This window comes from Phyllostomus discolor, chromosome 2 (genome assembly GCF_004126475.2).
Source record: "Phyllostomus discolor isolate MPI-MPIP mPhyDis1 chromosome 2, mPhyDis1.pri.v3, whole genome shotgun sequence".
Taxonomy (NCBI): Eukaryota; Metazoa; Chordata; class Mammalia; order Chiroptera; family Phyllostomidae; genus Phyllostomus; species Phyllostomus discolor.
This window is the reverse complement of record NC_040904.2, coordinates 48,937,174-48,955,851: the sequence shown is the minus strand read 5'-3', so window position 1 is coordinate 48,955,851 and position 18,678 is coordinate 48,937,174. Positions and strand designations below refer to the sequence as shown.

Genomic DNA, 18,678 nt, shown 5'->3' with positions numbered 1-18,678 from the left:
TGACACTTATTCTAAAATTCATCAATGCTCGATTTATGACATGCTTATTTGATTGTTTCTTCAGCAAAAGATCACTTAGCTTGATCAACCAATATTTATTTAAGGCCTATGGGTTCTAAATTGACTCACCTTTAGTGTCCATCTCCAGGATTATTACTATAAAAGAAACTAAAGATTATGACACAATTGATAAATAACACATGAAGGAGAGATCAAGTTTTAAGCTACTACTTAGATATCATGGTTGAAATGTGAAGCATGACAAAACTGCTTCTCAAATCATAAAAAAAGCACTAAAATAAATTTTTAGATATGTGGGACATCCTGATGTGAAATGGTGATAATTGGAAGGGCACAATTCTGTGGGGGAGAGCAGGGTCAGAAACAGGTCCAGTTACACAAAAGCCTCTGTAACTTTAGGGAACTCACCTGACCTCCTCATTGTTCAGCTTTCCTCGCTAGTAAAGTGGGAGTTACAAAACGTGTTCTACCTAGTCCGCAAAGAAGTGAGGTCAAAGCAAGAGCACGTGTGAAATTATGTTGGAATGTAGTGTTACGAATACAGATTATTTCATAAACTCTTTTCAATTGGATTAAAGCCTGTAGTGAGTGGATACTATAACACAAAAAGGGGAATGCTTTCCAAAGAGGCCTATTTGCCAGCGAGGGGGAAAAACCTGTTAAAACTATTTTAAAGGCACTTCTCAACAAGATGATGATATTTGGAAGCATTTCTATAATTCATGAAAACATTAAATTGTTTGACAAACATGCATGCCACTTTGGTCTTGGGCATTCTTTAATCAACCAGTTAAAACCAGTCTTATAAATCCCCTCCCTTATGTTTGGACTTACTGATATTATAATCCATTACAAAATAAACTTTGAACATTCATGTACCTTTTGAATTTTTGAAAATATTTCCATGTTTTCTTAGAAAAGTTATATATGGAAACTTTTTTTTCCAGTGTTTTGAAAAAGAATATTTTTGGATTAATTCAGGGCTCTAATACATAGTTTTAGAGCCTTCTTTTTGGGAAAAAATGTTTCTAAGTAATAAATATATATGTATTAATAAAGTATAATTCATGTTATAGAACCTACATGTATAAACAAACTTAGGCCTGTGTTAATAATGAGGTTTGAATTTCTTGTTACAGATGCTGTATTTGTGGTTTTCTTCTTCTTTTTTTTTCTTTTTTGTTAAATCCCCCCTTAGTGTTTACTTTTTCAAAATATGAAACTGGTAACCATCTTACATTCTAGGGACTGCAAACACATCCTATGATTATGATAATTCTTGTTGGCATAATGCTTTACATTTTTCAAAAAACTTAACACATAAAGAGCTTCCCAGCAGCGTGAATGAGGCAAGAACAAACACCTCCACTGAAACTGCTAGGAGCCCGCCAGAACGCAAGGCTTTGGTTCCCAGATCCAGGCTTTTCCCCACTAAATGGCACTTCTTCTCACTCTCTCTTTCAGTGTTAAATATTCAGACACAAAATGCCCTCAGAGGACAGGAAAATTTTTCCACCTTTCAATATGGATCTCTCGGGTTTGAAGGGAGAGAAGTCTCTGCGGGGGTGTTAAGATGGCCCTTGTACTTGAGGTCAGGTTTAATGGCCTATTGGTTCTCAGTGCTCTTACCGTCCAGGTGGCTGACTTAGCGGTGCTGGACTGTTGGAAGGACACGTCGAAGCTGTGCGGACCCGGGTAGTCGGTGTTGGAGGGGATGGCAGGCGATGGTGAGAGGGCATCAAAGGTGGAGCTGGGCTGCGCATAGGGCGAGGGCGCCGTGACGCTGTTCTGCGCGTGGTCTGTGTTGTAGGGGCTGGTGGACGAGGAGCCGTTCTGAATCTGCTGGTCCATGCTGTTCAGGAGCCCCAGGTTTGTGTACTGTGGCTGTAGGACACCCAGAAAGCCCAATGTTAGCCATTTAAGCTGCAGATCAATGCTCCTAAAAAAAAGCATCATTTGGTGCACACATTCCACAGAATTTGACCTCTGGACCCTAACAATTGAGGTAAAATGACCAATTGGCATTACACAGAGACAAGAGAAGCCTCAGACATGCCTGTGTATGTTGTATGGCCTGCACAGATCACACAGCCCCTGGATGAAACCTTGGAGACTGTGGCTTCTCAAGAGCATTTGCAAGTAGGCTATGTTTTTATTCACAAATGGGGCAAGAAGTGCCTAGTCCTAAGTAGTTGCTCAGGAATTCTTTAAAATTAGTGAATACCTCCTACTTTTCCAGTGTTTTTTTTTTTCCTTTGTCTTTTTCTTCTGCCATGCTGTTCAGAAAGAGACCACAGGGTAGATGTGTTCTTGAGGGGATTTAAGCATCAGATTATTGTATATGAAACATATACATTATATAGTTTTATAACTCTAAATTCTGTCCCAAGGTATCCAGAATTGCCCCCAAGGGCTAGTTTCTTAAAGGCTGGAGGGACATGGGTAGCAGGGTAACAGCCAGCTGTATATTTTAAAAGGTAACAACATGCCAGTACAAACATAACCTAATTTTTAATCTGTTCTTTAATTTTCTAGCAGCTTATTCTTTCCTAGAGTACAATATATGTAAGTAACACCTTGTAGCTATGATTAATATTCTATATTCAATATAACTCAGAAGTACAGTAGCTCATGTAGCTCTTCTGCCAAATGCCGGTATGTGAACAGAACTGAGTACAGAGGAGGTACTCAGTGAGATGTTTATGCAAAGAATGAATTAGTTTCTTCTTATTTAATCTACAAAACAACTTTACTACAGTACTGTCAGAGAAGGGTAGCAATTTACTTGAGCATTGGCTAATAAGCAAAGAATGGGGCTTCTGAAACAAAATCATCTAGTTCAGAGTCTAGGGCCCTGCCCCGGCCACCACAACTGTCAGCCTGATCAGATCATTCAAGTCATTCCTAAACCTGAGTCAAACTGGACACATTTCCAGAATACAGCCTATTGTACAGTTTTTCCTTTGTGAAACCTTTGGACACATGGAAATCTCATTGTTCCTACCAGTTAATGAAGGGAGGCCAAACAAAAAGCAAGAAGAAAAAGAAGACAGTTCTGTGGTACTGTGGTACCTATTTTATCAAGGAAATGAGTTGTCTGGCTCTTCAGTTGATATAGAGGGTAGGACACAATAGGTTTACAGTCATTCATTAGAAAATTTAATAATTAATAAATAATAATACAAGAATAAACTCTGTGCTTCACATACTCACAACTGTAAACCTACATTTGTCCCACCCTGTGTAACTCTGAGACTCAGACTATGCAAAACAATGGAGAAGAAAAAGCTCACAAAGGAATAGACACTTGAAAAATTGAATTAAACTTAACATTTAATAAAAGTATTTTACTAAACCTTGTGTATTTCACTTCATGTGGGGAGAAGAAACGAACTCTGCCATTCCATTCAGTCCAGAGAGCATCTGTCTAAATGTTAACGGTCGCCTGCTCGTTCCATCACATTTATACATTCGCATTCCACTGCTGGATGCCACGTCCCCATTTGCTCTTCAAATAACTATTAATCTCTTTACACTTATCCCCATGCTGACAAGAGCAGCTGTTCATCTCGCCTTCTCTCCCCTCTGACTTCTGCATCTCTTCTCCTCCACCTTCAGCTTCCCCAGCTGACAAGTACAGCAAAAATGTAGGTAAGACAACTAGAGGGGGGAGAAAAACCCTGAGGCCTATACAAATGCATCCATACCCCTGGCTAAATTAAACCTGTTAGGTTTTCAAGCATGTGGCGAGAACCTGAGAAGGGGGTTGAAAAGATATTCGTGTTCAATTTAAGGGTCAATATACAAAGCACTTCTGAACATCCTGTGGGAATCAGATAATGCTCCCGGAGGCACGCGCTTCCCTACAGCAGTACAATTAGGGAGGCAGCCATCCCTGACCCAAAGGACAAAGAAACTTGGAGGAGCACTTTCTCACAGGCAGTAAAATGCCTGCTGGGCCACCCCTTTCCTCCTCCTTCTAGCCACCCAGAATGGAACTTAAGCTAATTGTGGGCTTGGATGAGAATAAAGAAACATGGCCCTTTGAATTTTCTTTTCAATATATGTAAAGAGTCAAGTTTTGGAACCCAGCTTTAAAAGCCAATAAGCAAACAGTGCTTCTCTTAAGAGAAATGAGAACTCCATTTATCTTAGAGACACAAAGAAGACCCCTGGACTGAATATATTGGGTGGTCCCAAAGCAGCAGAAACTGTATCCCAAAAGTCATTAAGCATGATTTTGAGTGCCATGATTTTCTTAAAAATATTTATTTAGCCCTGGCTGGCATAGCTCAGTGGATTGAGCTCGGGCTGCGAACCAAAGTGTCGCAGGTTCGATTCCCAGTCAGGGTACATGCCTGGGTTGTAGGCCATGACCCCCAGCAACCACACATTGATATTTCTCTCTCTCTCTCTCTCTCTATCTCCCTCCCTTCCCTCTCTAAAAATAAATAAATAAAATCTTTAAAATATTTATTTATTTATTTATTGTTAGAGAGAAGGGAAGGGAGGGAGAAAGAGATGGAGGGAAACATCCATTTGTTGCCTCCCACACACTCCCAACTGCGGACCTGACATGCAACCCAGGCTTGTGCCCTGACCAGGAATTGAACCTGTAACCTTCCAGTTCACAGGCCGGTGTTCAATCCACTGAGCAATACCAGCCAGGGGTGAATGTCATAATTTTTAATTCCACACAGTTCCAGGTGCAATATTTTACTTGACCATGACGGGATTTGCTTTCAAAGCAAATGCCTCAATTTATAACTTAAAGCTAGATTACTCAGGCTTGGGCAAAGCTGCTTACTATCCAAGGTAAAAATGAAAAAATACATTCCAATTTAATTTTTTCTCAAATTTTACTTTAAATAAACATAAGTAATGTGGTATGCTCAATAATCTTAAAAACAAATTAAAAAGCATTAAAATCAAAACTATGAACTTTGAATTAATTAGCTGAAAACACAAACAACAAACCCGTCAATGAAAGAATTGTATTATTGGAAATTCACTTGGGTACTTTTCACAGCTTACTTAAAAATCAATGTCATAAACTTGCCTTCGGAAATGGTACTTTAGAAGTTCATTTAAAACACATTTCGTTAACAACAACAAAAGTTTACTTGCTTATCCTTTGATTTGAAGAGAGAGTGGATATGTTGACAGTGTATGATTGGAGGTGCCAACAGACCAACACAGCCGAGAAGAACAAGTGTTACACAGGCAAGACCCACAAAATAACGTCCAGGGCTCATTGTAAAGTGAAAATTCAGGGCCTCTCGCTCGTAAATTATTAAGAGTTCCAAAATGGTGAGAGCAGAGCATTAAACCATCACAGGGCTCCTGTGATGGCACGCTGCACTTCTGTGAAACTGGTTCTGTACCAAGTTAATGTGCGTAATATTTGTCCTTTATTTTCCACCACTGTGAAGCTGGTGGAGTGAAGGGAACAGTATGTATGCCCCTTCTTTACTGTAATTCCATAAACAGAGGGGAGAAATTTGCATTAAGCTAGGATGCTAATTTAATGTCTATTTACAATGACAAAAGAGGCTTAGAAGTTAGAACATGACATTTTCATATCAGTCATAGAAACTGCCCTTGGAAGAACTCTATGGGGGGGGGGTCCCCTTTGTCCCATGTGCTTCTCACATAATAAAAACTATTAGAATATTTGAAATGAAATGGGAAGTAGACTATCCCTTTCTAACCAGTAGGTATCTTAATCTCTGAATAACCTTAACATACACTGTAGACCATGAATAAATGAATGAATGAATGAATAAAAATGTTTTCTGTTTCTCCTATCACATCTATAAAAGGTAAGTCTTCTTTTCACAAAATAGAAAAGATGGAAATGACCACAATTTGTCTGATAGCTACTATAAGATTGACAAAGTAAAATAATCAACTTCCTCTGAATTCTAACAGGTGCCTCATTTCTTATAAAATAACTTTCAAATAGAAGACTCACTGCCTTGGCCCAGGAAAATTCCCAACATTTGGAGCTGGAATTATATTCAGGTTCATTACAGACTAGCTGATCTGACCACAGAAAGGATGAAACAGCTTTGGTCACAGAGACTTAGCATATTCTAGATAATTACAGACGAGCCTGGGGTGCTCTGAAACATGAAGCTGTTGTGATAAGTGTAGGGAGACCCCGGGGCTGAGTCTTAAATTGCTTGCTTTCGTCATTAAGAAAAAACCAGTATAACTACCATTGCCACATATAGGAAGAGTGTTTTCTTCTTCTGTTTTTATTCCCCCTCCCATAAGCCATTTTGCATTCTCATAGCCTCTACAGACTCTAATTTATTTCTTCACTAAAATTCAATTTGGATACTTAGAATTAAAGTAACAATATAAAAGATCAAAATATTTTTCTGACTGGTCAATGCTTTAAAAGTGTCCTATAAATGCAATTGCTTCAGTTTCATTGTATTTTTCTTTCCTGGATTACACTGTTTAATGATCTTAAATTCTGAATGTAGCACAGGTCTGAATTTTCTTCTCATCAATTCAGAAATAATGTATCAGTAGATATTGCTATAAATAAAACTCATTATTGAATATCTGGATTTATACTTAATTAATACACTTACCTTCCTCTAAGGGGATTTAACATCAGAAAAGTATTCCAATCAAGTCATCTGATCAGTACAGTGGAAACAGGGGCTTAGATATAATTCGTGCTTCTGAAAACCTCTTTCCTAGATATTACTATCTATAATAACTACTCTATGACCACATGGCAATAATAGCCAACAATACATGGTGAAAGGGAAAAAGAGATAAATCAGGGGTGGGAGAGGTTACTGTTAGGATATATAACATAATTCATTTACCTCAATTCAAATGTTCCCTTGTCACAGGAAATAATTATTTGCCCACATTTCCTTTAGAAGAAATTATATTTATAAGCACTGAATGACTGTTATCTGAGCTTAGGGAACTGAACATTTTTCAGCACTCCTTACATTCCTGAAGGAATCCTATTAATGTAAAAGAACTCTGGACTTCGAACTCTGGTGATACAGGGGTCTAAGTCCCAAACCTGCCCCTGATGTGTTGCCTGCCCTGGGGCAAGGTACTGGAACAACCTGGATCTTAGTTACCTATAGAGAGAGTGATTCTGATGGTCAAACATAAGACTGAGTCAATTCTAATGTTCTTCTAGAAATGAAAATGCTCATCTGCAGACCTATTTTAAAATGCCATGAGATTACTTTAAAGAAAATAACTTTTTTCTTTACACCAATTTGCCTAGCGAAACCTAGAAATTGAAAATGTTTCAGGCAGCATATAGAGTTTCCTCAGCTGATATAACCTTTCACCTTCAGTTTCATGGACAAGCTTTTGTGAACATTCTAAAGCTCCTTCTGGGACAAGAAAAACAGTTTTTTTCATGACCCTGACTTTACAAGGCATTCACTCGCTTATACTCTAGCCAACATTACTACATTTTCATCCACAAATATCAGCAGGATAGTGACTTTTCAACAAGCACTGCCTTAGGGAGAAATACTTGTCATTTTTTAGTCTTCTACCACCTGCCTCACCTCAAACAATAATAGTTTGTTTTATGCTAGAATTAAACACAATTGACTTAAAGTGCTCCATTCAAGGTCAAGAAGATATTTATGTTATAATGTCAAGTTAAAGTACCTTTTTTCCATCTTAAGAATGTGTTTAGCATCACATTTTTCTCAAAACCAGATTTCATTAGATGTAAAATATTTCACTTCTTTTGTAGTTCAAATGATCCTAAAGAGTAAATGTTTGGAGGTATAATGCACTCATACCTTGTAACAAACAATATGCAAGAATAAAGCAATCAACACACACAAACCTGGAAAGACAGTATGCAGATTGTTTACCAGAATTCACTGTTGTTCTGACATGAAGTGTCGAGATTCCTTTGAGAACCAAGTTTCCATAATTTAGGAGAGGGTTTTTTAAAAGGCCCAACTAACACCACACATGGCAGGGGAGATAAATAAATATAAAACTGGCTGATGAGGTGGCCACGGTGTCAACAAATGGTAGACATAGTATTTGAAAAGCCAGGAAGTGTGAAATGTATTGAAATTAGAACTTGACCCAAATATAGCTAAATTACTCTGTGTAGAGCTGTGTAGAGCTTAATTAAGGAAAAATAAATTTAAAATTCTATGATTTCAGTAAGTACTCCCTTCTAGTAATAATGACAAATGAACAAAATTATAATCATGAGCATCTCAATTCTTAAATAAACCTATATCACTTTACATACCAAGGAAGCACTGGGCTTAGCAGAAAAGGGAAAGATGTAATTTCAATATTCAGTGATTCTTGATCCAGATAATAGAAAAAACATACAGAGTTTCAGTTTCTTTAAAGTGAACAAGGACTTATTAAAGTCCTTGGAACAAAACTATGTTTATTTGAGGACATTTTCAATCTATAACAATCCCATTTTGACAATTTATTTAACAAACATAATAACATTAAGTGAAGAAAGGATACAGTAATGAAAATTTTCAGTGAAGTTTAAACCATTTATATGGAAAGCATACAACGGTGACTTTAGAAGTTCATCAGTAATGCTTTGTTGGTTTTTAAAGTGAGTCTAAAATGTTTAAAAAGAATTTTGATGTCAGAAATTATGAATTAAAACAATGGAATGATTAAATGTGATGAACGTTATTTTTATTTTTTTAATTCTCTCTCTCTCTCTTTTTGTTGTTCAAGTACAGCTGTCTCCATTTTCCCCTCACCACTCCCCTGCCTCCCCCCACCCCACATTTTATCACAGGGAATAGCTTTGCTCACCATGATCTGAAACTTAAGACATCTCAATTTCAATAAAATAATTGTGACTATCAAGATTATTTAAAAATTGGCTTACAACCTTTCAGGGAACAAGGGAAGTACCGTGGGTAAGGAGGGCTCTGAGTCTAAGTGCTCTGAGCTTCCCCAAGGTTGGAATATTGTAAATAAAAATGTGTTCCTTCCAAAAAGGTTATTTAAAAATATGAAACAAATTGAACATCCATATTCCATCCTCTAATACTCAAAAGAGCATTGGGTATTACTATCACTTCTATTATGAACACTCTGAGTCAGTACTAAGTTCTTCACAGTGTTCGAGTGTTTGCATGTATTTACTCATTTAATCCCCATGAGCCGGGTGGCATTATTATCCCATGTTTTATACATATTTTACAGGTGAGGAAACTACAGCTCCACTAAATCAGGTAACTTGCTCAGGGTAGTAAGTGACAGAGCCCAAACCTGAAACCAGTATATCTGGTTATAGAACCCCCTTTCTTAAGTAAATCAGAGTCACTCAATTTTCTTCCTGGAATTTTTTTTTCCTAAAAGTTACACTCACTGCAAGCATTCCTTTTTTATACTTAAAGAAAATATTTTCTATTTATTAAAAACAGGATATCAAACTTTAACCACTCCTGGAATGTAAGTAATTACAAAGAGTGAGAGACCAAGCTCCTTGGAGCTACCACCTGGAATTCACTGCAGAGCCGATCACGTCATTCCCACGCGGCAGTCACTTGAATGTGTTCCTGTTCTCTCAAAATAAAGGCTTCAAGTCTGTAATATGTTACTTGAAACTTTCTTTTGCTCACTAAAGAAAGGCCAAAACCCTGTGTCTTCGGTTTTGCAAAAGTGAAAAGCTCATTCAGTCCTCAAGCCTTTTGCACATGTAAGTTTTTCCCACTCCTTTTGTAACTTTTAGCTTCAACGGCATCTCTCAGGAAAAGCCTCCTTTAACCAGACAGGTGTTCTTTGTTTAATACTGTCATAATGCTCTAGCTTTCCTTTTGTGTCATACAATTACAATTACAATTGTATTAATAATTTTTAATGTTGGATTTCTCTGCTAGACCATAAATTTATGAAGATGACTTTATCTGGTGTGGTTAGTGCTGAATCTCGTATCTGAAACAGTGTCTGAGACACAGTAGGTGCTCGGGAGATATTTATTAAAAGAATAAGGCAAAACCTTTCAAAATAAAAACCACTTGCAGCAAGCATCCCTTTTCTTCTAACACAACTAGATATTGATTTTTATGCTGAAGTCTGTCTCCCAACTGGATTCACCTCTTTATAAACTACTGCCAGGTGAAGGTTATAGTGCATCTCCAAATAATCTCTGTGACCTTTACCTTGTATTGTGCTTTGTTTTGGTAGGTGGGAATTGTGCTTTCAGCTTCAGCTTTTGCAGGAACTCATAGCAGAATAGCTAGTCCTGTCACTCACAAGGCAGTGACTAATAATTGAGCACACCTAACTGGGAAGTTTATTAATGAACTTCTACTTCCTTAAAACAAATACATTCACATTTTTGTGCCAATGTGGCGTCTTTTTACCTGGTGGTCTATATTTTGTTCCTAATGTATCTAGGTCAGCAAGAAAAATCCAAATCTTTTCATTCATGTAATTATTTACTTCCTACCAACAGTGCTTGTGGCCAAAGACACATTGCTTAGGAAAGAAATCACCCAGAAAAAAAGCTGAGAGTAAGATATTAACTTCTGATAGATGGGCCACAAAACTGGTCCTTCTGTCTTTAAATTCCATGATTTTCTGCCCAGTTATCTAGAATGCATTTTAGAATAATGCCATAATTAGGGGCTTACAAATGTATGTTTTAAGGAACTAAGATTGTAGTTTATCAAACCTAAAGATCGTTTCTTACAAATGGTCTGAATTTGTGACTTCATTTTCCAGACTGGAAAGTAAAAGCTCAGAGGCTGAAAAATGGAAAACTAATGAAACAAGGAGTATTTTTCTCAGTCCCACTATTCCATGCATATTCAAATGAGAAACACTGTTTCAAGAGTTTTAATTTGCTTTTGCTTGTCAAGTTCTTCTCTGATTGATACATTTTTCATTACATTTGAGATAATTAAATATTTTAGTTGTTTACTATGCTTTGTAATTAGACATGGTGACTTATGAAACATTGGGCTATTCCCTTTAAGCTGTCACTTTTAACAGCAAAATAAAGATGAAGTCTCCAGCTATGCAGAATACTTTGAAGGATACCCCCCTATTCATTTCATTCTGCTTACCCCATTAGAAAAGTAACAATCAATCAATCAGTTTAGTAATTACAACAGCTTATTAGTGTCTTATTTTTACAGAAAAAAAAACTGGGATACCATTTGTAAGAGCAAAATGAGGAAGATTTCTCAGGCATCCTTCAGTAGTAACCATAGAAAACAAAAAGGTGAATGTGTGTGCATATCATCAAGCTTACTCATCCATTTCAAACCGCCCTCATCTCTGGTGGTGATGGAGAGACATGCAGGGGACAAAATGAATCTAGGGAACAGTGTGGAAGCAAGTAAACACTTTTAAAAAGGGACTGCAAAGCCAGATAAAAATCTGATTTGTTCAGGGTTGTTTTTTTTTTTTTTTTTATCAAAAGCACTCTCTGTCTTCATGAGTAATCAATTAAGTGAAAGCAGCACACACTTTACACTGTTTACCTCTGTTAGAGTACATGTCATTCCTTAGGAAACTGCCCTGTCTTTTTTGAAAACGTTCTTGCCACTTGAAATATAATTGAAATAAATAACTCTCTGGGCTTATTACACACACACACACACACACACACACACACACACAAGACTAGCAAGATGTCAAGGAAAACCATATGATTCATAACATACAAGCGGAGACAGGATTTGTACAATGTGTGCGATTGCACGACTTTTTGCACAGGTCAGTTACAAAGACCTATTTCTGTAAGTATACATAAATATGCCACATTGCTTTGTGAAGGTACCACGTGTCCTCCAAGAGTCTTCAGTCTACAGATGGGGAGAAGGTACCTCGTCTCCCTATACATGGATAGTAATGAGAGAGGAGCAGAGAAGCACAGGAGTTCAAAAGAAGAAGGGGTTATTCTGAATGGGGCTGGGAGGTCTGAGATATTTTGAATGGTGAAGTGGCCCCCAGAAGAGCCTTAAAAACTGTAAAGGATTTGTCCTGGAGGTAAATAATTGAGTGGTGGTATTGGACAGCAGAAAGAAGTCGGGAAAAATGTCTTCTCTAAAATCTCACTGTTCAGATTTTTAGCCCTTCAAGCTGGTCGTGGTTGTCTATTGAAATAATTTCCCAGGCCTGAGGCTTACAAAGGGTGTTCTACTCCACCCAGTGTAACCATTTCTCTATGTCTGTCTTGTAGAGTCCCCAAACTCAGTCTGGTGACAGAGTCTCGCATGGTCTATTTAAAAGTAATCAAGCCATTCCCAAAACATCTGATGTTGCCCTTTGAGAGGGTAATGGTTTTCCTTTTAATTCTGACTGCATCAATAGAGTGACACTAATCCAGACTGATTTGAGTAAACAGGGCATATTCCTCATTGTCTCTGTGATCTGAGAAAGAATAAACTTGAGAAAGATCACTGCCTGGATTGGAAATGGCCCCTTTGGGTGTTTTGTGCAAGCTTAAAAGGAAAAAGAAAATGCCTGTACAGAGTTCTTTCCAAGACAAGCTCACTTTGGGGGTGGTAATTCTCATAGGGGTATTATGTTAAACTGCACCTATTAGTGGCTTTAGCACCAATAAGAAAGTAGAACAATTTCTTTTGTAGTGTTTCCAGACGAGCTGACGAGAGTGTTTCATAAATTTCCGCCTCTGGCAACACACCATATAGTTTGACTCAAAATTCCCTCTTTCAGCTTTCATAATAATTTTTTTCCCATTAAGAAACACAGACAACATGCAACTCGGATCACAACTTTTGCATGAGATATCAGTTTACACTCTACACACATCCACTAGCATTCCACACAAGTTTCATTCTTGCCAGTTATTCCCTCACCTAGAACCAACGTGGCCTTTCTGCTTAACATAAGTTACTGAATTTTAACTTGGCAGGCGAACATTATCCTGTGAGGCCATCTTAGCTTAAACCTACACGACAGTGCTATTGTACCTTGTCCTTGGAAAAGAAAGTTAGTGTGTATAAAGTTAGTCATTGTCAAACATGAAATAAGAAACTTTCCTTTTTGCTGTTGTTGCAAAAGATGGAAAGGACATTTTTTTAATAGTGTAGATGTGTTATATTATCAATCCAAATAAGAAAACCAAATGTGGGGAAGTGTAAAGTACTGTTTTTGAAAAGACTTAACAGACACTTCATTTAACTTATTTCTGCAGAGGAGGTTGTCTAGCAATGTAGTAGTTTGTGGAAATTCATTGTTTCCCCTGATGTTTTCACACAGTTAAATGCATGACAATCACATGCCACCACTGGATACTTTTCCAAAGACAGTCTGCGCAAGTGGAGGATTCAGTGGGAAAGGAAGAGAAAGGAATGAGCTATAAGATTCAACATCCCCTTATTTATCCTAGAGCTCAGTTCTTCCTCCCACCTACTCCTAAGGCCTTTAAATCAAGTCACTGAGTTTCCTCTCCCATGAACCTACCTTTGCCTACCCCACTATTATCTCTTTAATTGCCTACATTTTTTTTCCTGGTTGGAATGGAAGTAGTGAAGGAGGTTGTGGAAGGAGAGTATATTAATATGAGTAACACATGTCTTTGTCCAATATTTCTGTTCAGATTTTAAATGCAAATGTGTATCCTTAAACGAAATGAAATGTGAAAAATTTATAGCAAAGCTTTTTGTTTGAAATACTAAGATCTTGATTTTTATTATTGTTTGTTGTTGTTGTTGTTGTTGTTGTTGTTGTTGTTATTGTTTCATTTCAGGGGTTGTTTGTTTCTTAAATGGGACATCCACATTTGCTTCAGCTCTATCATTTCCCGATTAGAATTGGGAATTCTCATTCTTGGACAAATGTCATACTTGGTATATTGTCTCACATTTAGCTCCAGGATTACTATTTGCATTTAAAGCAAGCGTCCAGCGATCAAGGTTTTCTTGTCCTGATTCTAAGATGAATACTTAATAAAGTTGATCCTAATTAACATAGAGAATCAGTCTGGACTTTGTTCCCAGCTTTGATTAACTTTAAAATGTGATTATTGAATCCCTAAATGGGTAAGGCACTTTATCTGTCTACAGAATGAGGATGAGAAACCCTCACTTCACCTATCTATCGCAAGCAGTCCTTTGGGTTATTTTCTTCCTCCCTGCATAATGCCACTTACCATGCCTGAAGCACACAAAGTTTTGAATCTCAAATTCTGAACACTGTCCATGCTTTTAAAATATGCATGGGTTCTAGCTTCTAGTGAGATAAAAGCCCGTATCATCTTTTGTTGTTATTTCTGCAAAATCGTTCCATTTTGACCTACGTAATGAATACAGATCAGTGTTTAAATCAACATTCTCTTTCCAAGTCAATATACCATGATCTTTCTTTTACCTGGCCCTGTGTTATTCTCCTTGTATTTTTATTTATTTCCTACCCTTTACACAGCATGACCTTCCGCCTTTCCACCCTAGGCTAGATTCTGACCCTCAAACTATGTGAAATATGACCTTCGTCATGAAGAGTTTGAAGCCATTTCACTGTCTTTGGGACCTTTTGGTGTCTCTTACTACATTCCATTTTATACTGGGGTCATTTACGAACACTTTATGTGCACTCTAGGATTGTGAGCTCTTAGAGACCAGTGACTGCAACTTAGTAATTTCTGCTTTCCTCATGTTGCCTACCACAGTGACTATACTTAATTAGCTTTGTAAATGCGGGGTTGTAAGGAAATGCTTCTTTTTGTGGGGGAAATAATCTAAATAGTTTGGAGCTTGGGTATCAAAATCACTCTATCTGGTTTACAATAGTATAAGTTTGTAAACTTTATCATTTTGGAGTCAGGGGTTGGGAAAATAATAAACTAGAGAGTGAGGTCTTTGTTTACAGGATGACCATGCACTTTGTCTTCTAACTGGAATATATTTGAAAGTGCAAGTGGTGCTATTAATAATTATATTTGAATAGAACATAATTACATAAGGACAAACCAAAACTAACAGTTCCCAACTTATCTATGGCAGGGGCCACAGTCATTAAAGAGAGCTGGAGGCAGAGAATACACAAGTCATATGAGAGTTTAGAAACAATCCATTTCTACCCTTCCAAAGGTCCCAAAGAAGCAATGGATATTCTTGCAAAATAGGCAGCTGATGTGCAATGCAGTGAAAAGGTTTTTATACTTGTAGGCAGCCTTAAGCAAAGCCATTTTTTCTCCCAACTGCAGCCTTCAGATCCCATTACACCACTCCTAGGTTCAGAATCCTTCTAGGGCTTATCACTGCCTCTGTATTAAATGTGTTATGACCCTCTGTGAGCCATTCCATCTTACATTTCCAACTTTATTTCCCACTTCTTTTATGCTTTCAATTCTATCTGAACTTTTTGAGATTTCTAAGTACACCAGCATTCGCTCCACCTCTGTTCTTCTATTGAGGCTTGTTTCTTCACCTGAAATCCTCCTTCCCTCTTCTCTTTCTAGGACTTAGAAAGCTCTACCTGTCCTTCCAAGTACAGCTGCATCCTGCATATACATGTTGACTTCCTCGATCTTCCTGCTTCAAGGTACTCTCTTTCTGTGACCTTTACACTATTTTGCTCACACTTCTCATATGACACTGAATATATATTCTCTGTTATGTACATATATTGTCATTCCCCCTATAAATTGTTAACTTTTTGGTGCAGGATTTGTTTCTTACTCATTTTTATAGCCATATACCATCCTATATGTAACTGATGCTCAGTAAACATTTATTTAAAAAGAGTAAGTCATTCCTTCTTCTAACCTCAGTTTCTTCACTTCCATACTATTATTCATGAATATTACAACTTAATTGAAAGATAGAAGTGAAAAGTATAAAATATTTAGAAAAGTAGTACACAAACAAGCCACTGCTTACTCTTTTCTTGTGCTTATTTTACCCCAATATTTCAATACATTCTCTCCAAAACCAAAATTCACTCCCCACTAGATATCCTTCATAGGCAACCCAGTCCACTAAATCAACACTGAACAATAATGGTACACCAGTGTTATGACTTTTTTTTCTCATCACACATTTGAAGGAAAATTGAGTCCACTGGGCTTGAAGAATTTTTATTTTCACAATAGTAAGACTTTTCTGGAAATAGCCCAGTTATTTTTCACTGAGATGTCTTTTAGGCATCTGTGCTGGCTCTTCCTTATTTATTGACATAAAACAATTAGAAGTTAAACCTGTACTCAACGAGGGAAAAAGTTTAACTTCACAACATTGCTCTGCAGGAAGGAGACCTTTTACCCATCCCCCTCTATCCCATTAGCTCAGGTCCCCCCAAAGGAATCATACCAGCTCACAGAAAGCCTGAGTATACTTGTAGTCATATATTTCTCAACAGTTTGACCCATATCCTTCTTTGAAGGTCACACAGATACCGTGACCTCAGATGTATATTCTCTTAATAGGAAAAACATAGGATCTAAACTGTACATAGTCTCATTATCTAAGACTTTTAACAGTTTTGCTTCAGAAAATGTAGGATATGATGAAAGAACACCCAGGATATTTTTGGTTGCTCTGGCTAACCCAGGCGTTCATTCATGCTTCCTACTGTACTCTCCACACCCTTGTTGAGGATCACTGCCCTTCTAAAAACCTAACCAAACCAAACATGCTTTTTCCTTATCTAGGGAAAAGATAAGTGATTTATTACCACCACTCATTTCTCCAATAGTAGTGAAGGTAGGTATGAGCTATGATCTGTGATCTAAGATCTCTTTCTCCCAGTCCCCTCTGGGCTTGAGGGCAACCGATTGTAAAACAAGACGTGCAATCTAAGACGGGGACATGGAGTGAGAAACAGCCTGGCTGACACCTGAATTAAACCTGCAGCCTCTGTTCCTTACCAACTGTGCTTATACTTAAGGTGTTAACCATCTCAGGGGCACAGCATGGACAAGCTTAAGATAATGCATTTATTAACTAGTCAGAGAAAAATGACTCCCATGTGGAAAATAGGATACTGCCCTTTAGGATACTATTTCTTTTGACCATGAGGGCCCTGAGGACAATTATGGCAATGACCTGGACTTTGAGAGCTTATATTCCTGCCACAGCATTTTCTTTTTGCTCTCTAGATTTGTGCATCTATTCTTTATGAAAAGTTTTTTTGGAGCATCTACTTTCACAACAGTCATTTTCAGGTCTCTCTTTCCTTGACAGTAAAGAGAAGAAGGTTAGGTAAATGGGACACATTTCTAAACCTATAGCTCCCTCAACTACAGAAAGAAAATTAACTTCATTTTATAAAGACAGGTATTTCGATATATAAACTTTGAAGTCCTGTTTAGTTTTAGAATATTGCAACCCATTCCTCAAAGTACCATTCCCTCATCACCTAGGACCCCAGATAGGGATTTTTAAAAAATAAAAATGCCCTTCTAATGAGGAGTTTGAGTCTCTCTCTCCCCCTACCCCCCCCCCCGCTCTCTCACACACACACACACACACACACACACACACACACACCAGTTTATTGGCAGAGAGTTGAGCTAAAACTTAATCTGTCAAGAATTTTGTTTCTTTTGAGCCTCTCTCTCAAAGTCTGAGACCAGTCCCAGAGGCTGTGTCATTCCAAGCCTGGCACAATGGTGTGGTGATTGCTTGAGGCCTCTCCATTGTAACCCAAGGGTGGAACCTTAAGCCTTGCCTGTTACATCCTGCCCATGCTCTTTTCCCTTCCTGTTCATTAACAGCTTCCCAAAATCCAATTCTGCTTGAGGGGAAGGAACTGGAAATTTGTGGAGAATGGTATATGGTGTTCTTATATTATTTTGAGTTATCAACCCGAAGAAGTTACTAGCTAATAAATTTTAAAAGTACTTGAAGTTTGAGAATGGATTATAGTTTTAAAATAATATTGACTCTGATGGGGCATTATATGCTTTTTTATTCTTTTTTTTTCCTGCCATCACTCTGTTTTTATTTCAGCAAGGTAACTGCATCATTCGTCTTTCCAGTCACAGGTGGCTCCATTACCCGGGAGGCCTATTATTTTTCTGAGTTATACCAACCTGTTTCCAGACACCCACCACTACGTCTGTGTCCTCTACATTTAGTACATGCCTTTTTATTCTTCGTGGGCCCTATTTTTAGCAACTCTTCTATGATAATAGCAGATTGCTGTTTCTGTATTGACAATTACTGATAAACATTGCTTTAAGGTGAGTCCCAAAATGTTATAACTTTGAGTTAAGTTTCAGGATTTCCAGAGCCACGTATTCCCGGGCACTTCATGTACTCAGATGTGGAACTGCACTTTTACAGAAGTTAAATACAACCCTATACAGAAAAAGAAAGCTGTTCATGAGAATAGAATGCAAATCAAGCCATGAAGATAACACCCAGTACATGGACTGGCAGAAGGATAAGACATTCACAGTGACAATACACAAAAAGAGGCAGGGAGAGAAATCCAGCCATATTTTTTCATAGATATTTTCTATGTACATTAGCAACATTCCAACAGAAAACAGACAACTGCTACCTTTTGAGCACCTGACCACATATTTCCCTAATGTTTTAAAAACACAAACCCATGTAAAGGTATTTTTTTTTATCATAAGGATGTCATACTCTCACCTATAGCACAACTCTGCCTCCATTAAAGGCAATAATTCCCACAGATAACCTCTAGTCACAGCATTTATGCAGG

General features: G+C 37.6%; 1 protein-coding gene across 6 annotated transcripts in view; it reads right to left on the bottom strand.

Moving 5' to 3' along the window:
• TP63 (tumor protein p63) overlaps window positions 1–18,678 on the bottom strand; it is a 137,909-nt gene that overhangs the window by 73,729 nt on the left and 45,502 nt on the right. For all 6 annotated transcript variants that reach the window (XM_028504751.2, XM_036017841.1, XM_036017840.1 and 3 more), the window contains one exon: window positions 1,651–1,905. In XM_028504751.2, coding sequence (XP_028360552.2) covers window positions 1,651–1,905 — 255 coding nt within the window. The remainder of the gene's footprint in view (window positions 1–1,650; window positions 1,906–18,678) is intronic.